Genomic DNA, 9,635 nt, shown 5'->3' with positions numbered 1-9,635 from the left:
TTGTTGCTCGTATCACAAAATACACAATGGGTTTAGTATGAGGGCCCCCTGGACTTAATGCCGTCAATTTTAAGCCTGTTAATGGATTAAATATTTTCACTCATTTATATATTGCTGGTTGTTTAGATTGATCATAATAGTATATGCGTACTTTTATACATTTCTTTTAATTCTATATTTTTTAATATTGGATTGGGGCCCCGTTGACATGGTTCAACCAGTCCCTGTAGTGGTTGAGCCCAATGAGTTATCATATTTAACTCATTGGTTGAGCGACTGACGTGATATCGTCACGGTTGGTGCCATACGAAACTATGTATGGTTCGAACATTGAAATAACACACACGAACCTAGTTCACATCCATTTTGCTATTAGAAATATAACATTTTCAAAATTCGACTGAATAGAAACTCAAAATAGTTGTAAATTACGATTATGTTATTTCCATGTAAAAACCATACGAATTGCGCACTGGCAAGACTCAAAAGTTCACACGGCTTCGATCACTAGTTTTAGAATTTACACCATGACTAATCTTACACCATTACAATTCAATTTGAGCAGAATCGCATATATAAGATGAAATTATTGATAGATACCAGTAGCTCAAACTGTCCTCAGACTCATAGCTCATGTTTGGGGAACAAATAAAAAAAAACAATGGCATTAACAATTTTTATTTGTCATTGAATTTCATGACTGCTGATATCACTTTCTTAAAACTTGCAACCACCATTATTATATACATGTTGCAAGTCTTAAATGATAATTTTGAAGATATAGCACTGTCTCCAATATAAGATTCACATTTTATGTGATGATTATTCACAGGAATAAATTACACATCCTGCTTGACATATCTGTTATAGAAATGTTCCCTAGATATTAACAGACATCAATATTCAAATTCAGGGAAAATATAAATAAATCTCATTGTCTGGCCAGACTTGATAGTTTTACTAGAAATTGTCACACTTACTAAAATGTCTTATTCAGGTGACAATATCAGTTGATAACGAACATTCATCAACCACCAAAAAATTAATCAACTAGCAAGTAAACAATCGTATTGTTTCTTAACTGCTTTTAAGCATTTTAACTCAGCAATCACTGTTTTACTCAAGAGAATTTCATGTTCAGTCACAAGTTTACATTACACACAGCTGCCAAGTAAAATTCTCCGAGTCAAGAAAGATTGCATTAATGTTGCTTCCTTGTATAATTTAACACAATTTGCGTAGTCACCAGGACCTTTGTTGTATCAGGCTACGATTGAACTCCAACCCTCTGAAAAATACATTTTTTTCATTTATCATAAGCTATTGAAAGATATTGGTCATTGGTTTCAACAAAACTTTGCTTTTCTATCGTAGACAATCAGTTTATAATGTGAGATATAGTGTAGCTATCAGCATCAATTCTTTCATGGCAACTCATTAAAGGGGCACCATACAAGTTCAACAAACCCATCAATATCATTTTCTCAATATTATTGAAGAACAATATTGTCAATTCATCTTTTGGTCAAAATATTGAAAGTTTTATCAATTTAATCATAGAGCACAATATTGATTGAGTGTGGATAATCCATCAATACTTTCAGAAGTTCAATGAACAATCAAAGAAATGGTGGCATTATTCATGGAAATATTGTATTGTGTTTGGGCATTTTCTGTCAATAGATTGAGTCACTATATTGAGAATAATTTTGATGGTTTTATCTAAGGTGTACGGGTAATTTGAAGATGGGTTTCATTATTTTTAATGTCAAAATATCACGTACTCTTAATCATATCATGTTCTTAATACCAATCATAAATGTCCATGCAAGTGCAGTCTGGATAAGCCAAAAAAAAATACTTTTTGACCTTTCTTGGTCACTCATTGGAATTCTGCTGGTAAATCTTATCTAATTTCGCTAATTATACATTGATTACAGACATTCGAGACAAACTTGTAATTTTCCATTAGAACACCTCTATTTTCTATTCATATAAGTATTAGCATTATCATAAATGGAAATAAAGGAATCCACCTGTAATATACTTGTGTATCTAATGTAAACTTCTCCATCCACACATTATTAACGTAGTTACAAGCCATTGACATAAGTGTTATAATCGACTACCCACCCTGTTTGTTTGGCCTCTTCTTTCAGCACCATGGTAATCATTTTCAACCCAACCTTGATTTCTTCTACCACCTCTTGCTGAACCTCCACGTGGTGGAGGACCTATAAAATAAAATATTATATTGTCATGTTTTGTTGTGGGATAGACTTCCCTTGCCATCAAAGATCTGAAATTATTTTTTGACCTGTTGAACTTGTAACTATTAGTGCCATTATTAACACAATCACAGTTAAATGTGTTGTCATGGACTAAGATGATGGATCTCTTCCAAATATTCCCTCTTCAGCATGAAGTTGGTGAAACTAAAAATAGCCAAGTTTTATCAAAATAACATTTTCATTTTTCTCATCCATGACATTGATTCAAAGATTTCATGTGATTTCTGTGTTTGTCAATGTCCCAAACGACTTAATAAAAAAAAAATGCAAAAAATTAAAGTAGCTAAATTATGAACATATGTTCAAAATCTTGATCAAACTTAGGTACCTAATATGATGCCACATATTTCATCTGGGTTTCATCAAAAAAGAAATTCTCAGAGATGCAAGTAAAATAGGTACCAACATTGAATTAAATATATCATACAACACCATGAACAAACTAACCATAATTGCCTCTATAACCACCATATCCTCCCCATCCATAGCCACCACCTCTAGCATATCCTCTATAACCTCCTCGACCACCATTATTATAGCCTCTATATCCACCTCTACCACGATAATTTCTTCTCATACCATCATTAGCACCAAATGTTTCTACATTTAATTTCCTCTCCTCTCTCCAACTCATCCTGGAATTTTTCCTACAAGAAATAAAGCAAGCTTACATTTAGTAACGTACTTGAAAGTTGGGATATAATTTAAATTTTCAAAAGTGTCACTCCCTTTATCAGTTATCAAAGGTCATGAAATTCATAACTTAAGCTAAGGAGCGGGTCGAAAAATAGCCGATTTCTGTCAAAAAATGAAAGAAAGCTTGCCAGGCAAGGTAACATACGCCCACTACCAGCTGTCAGAAATGATAAAGTAACAAAGTCTGTAGTGGTTTAATATGTGAAACCAATTATCCTATTTTAACTAATTTCAAGCTTTACTGAGATCTCATACCAAGTTTCATCAAGGTCGTATAAAAAAATTGTAGTCTCTATCAGACCTATAAGCCAAATTAGATGCATTGAATTACTTCAAGGGCAATAAATCTAAAACCGTTCTCCCGATTATCAATTTCAACTTGACTGAGATCTTGTCCATATATGCATGCATACCAAGTTTCATTGAGATCAGATAAGAACTGTTTTTACTAAATCAAGGGCAATCACCCTGAAATCGTTCATCCAATCATTACTAACTTTAAACTTGACCGAAATCTCATCAATATATACATATATACTAAGTTTAAGATCAAGATAGGATCAAAATTATAGCCTTTATGGTGCATACAAGCCAAATTAAAGGTGTTTTTACTAAGTCAAGGGCAATATCTCTGAAACTGTTCGTCTGATTATTACCAATTTTGAACTTGACCGAGATCTCATCAATATATACATGCATACTAAGTTTCATCAAGATCAGATAAAAACTGTATTCTTTATCGTGCATACAAGCCAAATTCAACGCGTTTTTACCAAGTCAAGGGCAATAACTCTGAAACCGTTCATCCGAACAATATATGCATACCAAGTTTCATCAAGGAACAAGGTACTATTTCACTCAGGGTGGCTACATGTAAATTGCAATAACTCCCCTCCCCCTTCAAATGAATCAAATTGTTTGATTTTTTGCTTATAAATTGATATTGCCCAATTCTTAATATATGCCAAATTTCATTGAAATCAATCCATTAAGTCAAAAATCAGATTTTTCCATGATTTACCTTTAAATACCTAATTGGCTTTAATTTAAAAGCTTATAGGTCAGAATTCTTATCTTTAAAGTTTTTGTAATTACAAGAAATAATCCTACCCTTCTGCTCTCTCCTTGGCCTCACAGCTAATATTATCAAAGAACGACTTGTTTTTATCATAATATGGTTCTTCATCTTCATCTTCTGGAGGATGTTCTGTAACTTCATCATTTCCTTCTTCTTTCTCACCATTAACTGGTTTATCACCTTTAAAAATTATAAATGATCCAATAAAAGTCTGGCAAGATACAAATCAATGAAGGTCAATGAGAGGAATTAACTGAGCTATTCCCCTGTCTGCACTGAATTTTCTATTGAGATTCCTGCCTGGAGAGGCTGTGAGGAAAATATTCAGACAGATATTTTCTACCTTGAGAGCCAGAAACTCACTGTGTGCAAACGTCATAGAAGATCAACTAGAACTTGAACTTGGCTACCTGTGTCTATAAGCTGTTAATTCTGCAGAATATCAAGATAGCTTGCCAGCTGACAGAAATGATAAAAAGTCTCTAGTGGTTTAATATGTTAAAAAAAAATGTCTGTATCAGGCCTACAAGCCAAATAAGATGCATTGAATTATTTCAAGGGCCACTACTCCAAAGCCATTCATCCAATTATCAAGCACAATTTGAAGTTTTTTTTAGTAAGTCAAGGACAATAACTTCAAAACCATTCATCCGATTATGACCAAATTAAACTTGACCAAGCTCTTATCAATATATACATGCATACTAAAGCCTCTATCGCGCCTACAATGACGGACAGGGGCGACGGCAACATAAGTCCACATTTCTATGTGGGCGTATAAAATCGGGGAAACGATGTCATTTTGATCAGTCACGCCATATGAATGTAGCTCAGCTAGTTCCTCTTCTAAGCTGTTTTGGATCATAGAATGATTGCATCATCAAGTGAGTGAATTACAGATAGCTTGACAAGCAACGCAATATAGACACGGGAAACTTTGATTTTGAATAAAAATATTTGGCAGTACAGTAAGAATTACTAGTATGAAATATACCACCTTCAGTCATCCACTTCTTTCAAACTTTGATTTGAGTGATAATGATTCATATTACAAAGTTTTGTCATAATACATAAAGATAGTAGACCACAGCCATATACGCCCACCACGGCATGCGGATAGTAAATATTCAAGATTTCGGGGCAAGGGCAATGACTCTGCTTCAAACGGTCGAAAATAGCACAAATTCGAACTTGATCTTTGTTTCATGAATATGTATACACATACCGAATTTCATTTGATTCCATCAAGCAAATGTTGACGGACGGACAGGGGTGCCGACAATATACGTCCACATAGAGAGATTTGGGCGTATAAAAAATTGAGCCTTTTTGAGTGTTTCAAAGCCAAGTGGGACAGCAATCGATGCAGGATCATGAAATGGGTAAGAGAAAAAAGGCTTAAAACCCCTGCATTTGTCAAATATACTTACTAATAATAAGTTTTTTCTTTAATTCTTCCTCTATCTTCTCTTTATCAAACTGTGCATTAGAAGTTTCAAAATCAAACTCTGATTCAAACTTCAAGGGTTCGGACTTACTACCATTGGGTCTTCCACCTCCACGACTAGGAGCTCTCCAAGACCCTCTTGAACTACCTCTCATATTGGGACTACCACGTACTGGACCACCTATTTAAATGGATTACACTGTTACTGCACATATCAATACAAAAATTTAAGTAATTAATTGATCAGATTATTTCAAAATTAGAATACTTCAGAAATTCTGCTCTGGACTAGTTTTGCCATACTTTGGACAAGATTTTGATAAACGGAATAATCTTATATAATCTCTATGCTATGATAAAGCATCAGTTACTGCTTAACAATTTCAGAGAGAAAGCAACATCTCAAATTATGTAAAATACAATGCCTGAACAACTGAAACTTATTTCTACAATTTGCATTCCATTCATAAGTACATGTCATAACTTTACCTCGACTAGATCCACGACCTCTGTTTGGTACATTATTTGTTTTATATTGTTGATTAGGGCCCTTTCTCTCTCTATATTCATTCCTTTGTTCATTGTAACCAGCAGCTTTATGTTCATTACGATGATGTTGGTGAGACTGATTTCCTTTATTAATATGTGGAGTTGGAACTTGAGTACCAGTATCAGATGTAGGCGATTTTCTTCCAGGAGGAGGAGTTGTTCCGCGAGAACCTGAATAACATACAATTATATCCTTACTACATGTATATCAGTGTCTTGATGACCAAAGCATATATTATCTGAATTTTATGTAAAACAGAAATCATTATATGATAGGTTCATTGTTTGAAACTTGAAAGCTTCAGCTCAATGTATTAGATCATTTCTAGGTTGATCTGACTTTCAAGGTTTTATTAAAACAAGTTTTCTGGATTTTCTATGCACCCAATCCTGTCAAATTTCTAGGTTTCTTGGCTGTAAACAGTATACTTATTTTAAACAGTGTTCAGACAACATGACATTTGCAAATACATGATCTCAATTTTCTGTAATGATAATAGGAACCTCAGCAAATATGGTGCAAATATAGGCATTTAGTGTTTTTGATAAATAAATGAAGGTTAACACAATTCAAAAACCTTATCTATATTATCCTCAGTACCGCTATCTCATTTAACATGCAGTTATAAACTTGAAAATATTTTGTACTTATAATGAATATCTTTTTTTTTAATTTCAAGGCCCAAATAAAGATAAAAGATCAGATTTATCTCCCAATTCATACGAGGCTGTTCTTGTATCAAAAATATTTTAAAATGACCATTCATATTTAAGAAATATAGCTACAGTGAGTAAAGATAATTAAAGGTGTAAATCTGGGCAATACTTGTGAATTACACAATATAAATTTCTTCAAGAAACTGAAGCCTTATTATTTCAACAAAATAGCTTCTTTTAAAATTGATTTAGATTTGATTTAGTTCATACCATATGAGAAAGATGTTATTTGCAGAAATATTGCCCAAAAGATGTGCATATGGTGCAAGCAAGCATGGCATCAACTAAACTGAAGCAAGGGCAAAAAAAGTTCCTGTTGACATTTACCCGATTTTCTTGAAAGCTGTGAGCCCACTTGTACACCTTGATCCATAGTAGGTGAAACCCGATTAAGACTAGGGGAGGCACCCCGGGAACCTATTATGAAATTAAATCATTGTGCTTAGTTCTATCTATAGTAAGAAAATTAAGATTAAAACAGCAGAATGGATTAAGGTTTGAAGAAATTTATGGAAATCTAATCTATTGTAATATAATGAATACAATCAAACTCACCAGGTTGTGGAGCACCTTGTTGTACAAAAGGCTGATTTGGTGCAGAGGGTGCAGATGGCTGTTGACTGTACTGATTATACATCTGAGCGGGAGGCCCACCAAAGGGTTGAAAATTTGGTGTGTAACCACCAGCATGTTGACAAACACCACCTGTAGCATTAGGTTGTGATGACTGAAATGCAAGGAAACAAATTTTAACTAACGGTAGTTTAATATTAAATATTATTGTAAATGAACAATTTTTTTTTTTTTAAATTGTCACATAAAATCGTGTATTGAGCTTAAGGTGAACAGATATCAAATCATACCTTAACAATGGCTGGGTCAGCAGGCAAACCATGGATAGATTGTTGCTTAGGAGGCTCGCACACATGAAGGTCTTTTATATCACTTCCACGAAAGATAATATATTCAAATATTTCTTCTCTTGGAGGAACTGGTCTGTCTGTAGGCCTGTCTTCGGTACCAAAAGACCTAACTGAAATAATAAAGTTTATATAAAAATACTGAAGTTTGCAAGACACAGAAAAACAGAACTGTTTTGAAGCAGATAAAGATATTCAAATTCACTTTAAAAAATCATTTTATTGGCAAAGCCTGATTAAACAATAGATCTAATGTCCGAACAAAGTAAAAAGATTTTTTGAATTTTTTCCATATTTTTAAAGAGAATTGGAATATCAGTCGCAAAGAACATCAGTACTACTTTGAAGCTGATATTCCAATTCTCTTAAAATAATGGGCAAAATTCAAAAAATTGTTTACTTTGCTAAGAAAATAGCTTGCTTTTAGCATACCAAATGAAACATAAAATTTGAAATCCATGGATGTTTTGAGTACTCAGCTTCAGTTATTAAACTTTCTGGCAACAGACTTGATTAATGGAGAAATAAGTTTTGTTTTCAAATCAGGTATTCTCAAATTATGTGTTTACCAGGCTGAATGCAATAAATATAAATATAGGCCTAGCTAATTCAGTTAGCTCCGATGAATGATGAATGATGGTAGACCGAAACATCTGTCTCTATTCCAGCCTCTGATAGCTATTTGGACTGAAGTCAGCAGGTGTAGGGACAGAAATAATAAGATTAATAAGTCCTGTTACATGGGACATTCCGCATCTCCGCAGGGGTTTTAATCCTATTTAGATGCCTCGGATGTGCAAAGCACAGGTATATTTGGAGTTCAGTCATCATTTGCTCCCTATGTTCCATCAGTTTTTTTTTGGAGAAACTGATCTAGCATCCGCCATTTAACACTGCATGTGCAGCCAAAAGTTCAAAGGTCATATTCACCTGATACTAACAAAACAAAAGTTACCGTGGTGCCCAACACTAATTTACAATCATCTTAAAATCGTAATTCAATATTATGTTAAAGAAAACGTATCTTGGAGGTGTGGAAAATCCCCATTTAACGTAGTCTTCTGAGAAGACTACTCTAGCTGACAACTGCCAAAACATCCATTTTGAGACTAAAATAGAGGCAAATGTTTCGGACTACGATGATGGTAGATCTACTCTCTGACTACATTGAGGTTGGAATTGGATTTTCTCTCATTTCATAAATATTTCAGAGGAAATTTTAAATTGTATGCCATTTGTCTTCGAAGGCTTTACATTTTAAATGATACACAAATTTAATTCAAAGATCATAGTAGTCAGAAAGTAATTGCAAGAAAATGGTTTAAAAGACTTTTTATACAACATAATAGTACCATTTCTGATTATTCTTAAACATTGTTCAGAACACTAAAACCAATTTATGAATTATGTGTCAAATTTGGTTACTTTAGTTACTGTCATCAGATTTGGAGTGTGACTTAAAATTAGATGTCATATTAAAAGTTATCTGACAGTGATGAGTACATTGAGATAAATTATGCTCCTGAATCTGATGACTGAACATTGAGACCAGTGTACTTGCACCGTCAGATTTGATAGTTTCATTCTACTAACTCGACCTAGTCTGAATATCATTTTCGGATTTTGAATGAACTTCCAAGTTCGCTTGTTTCGTTTTCGGTTCGAATATTTCATTAATTTAGCCTTTTGACTATTTACAACAACTCTGATTTATGGATAGGAAAGACAAATAAATATATGGCCAGTTTGGGAAATGGGGTACTTTGCGATACAAAAGTGGTGGCATTTAACTGAAATCGCGATTCTTTCTTCTCACCTTTTGCCAGTGCAACTGTAGATTCATTTGGATCTATTGTGTATAAAATGCCCTCGTACCGAATTTCAGCTTTCGAAATAAGACTTATCTTACTCCCTAAATAAGGAATTCCCCCACTCAT

At 33.7% G+C, this 9,635-nt stretch overlaps 1 protein-coding gene across 1 annotated transcript; it reads right to left on the bottom strand.

The window, feature by feature from the left end:
- Positions 1 to 7,635: 7,635 nt before the first annotated feature.
- LOTGIDRAFT_143948 (hypothetical protein) lies at positions 7,636 to 9,635 on the bottom strand (the record flags this gene model as incomplete). Its single annotated transcript, XM_009054476.1, has 2 exons — positions 7,636 to 7,811; positions 9,515 to 9,635. 2 exons carry the CDS (start codon positions 9,633 to 9,635, stop codon positions 7,636 to 7,638), a joined length of 297 nt encoding a protein of 98 aa, XP_009052724.1.

This window comes from Lottia gigantea (genome assembly GCF_000327385.1).
Source record: "Lottia gigantea unplaced genomic scaffold LOTGIsca_219, whole genome shotgun sequence".
Classification (NCBI taxonomy): Eukaryota; Metazoa; Mollusca; class Gastropoda; family Lottiidae; genus Lottia; species Lottia gigantea.
The sequence above is the reverse complement of the archived record's forward strand: the minus strand, read 5'-3'. Positions and strand labels throughout refer to the sequence as shown.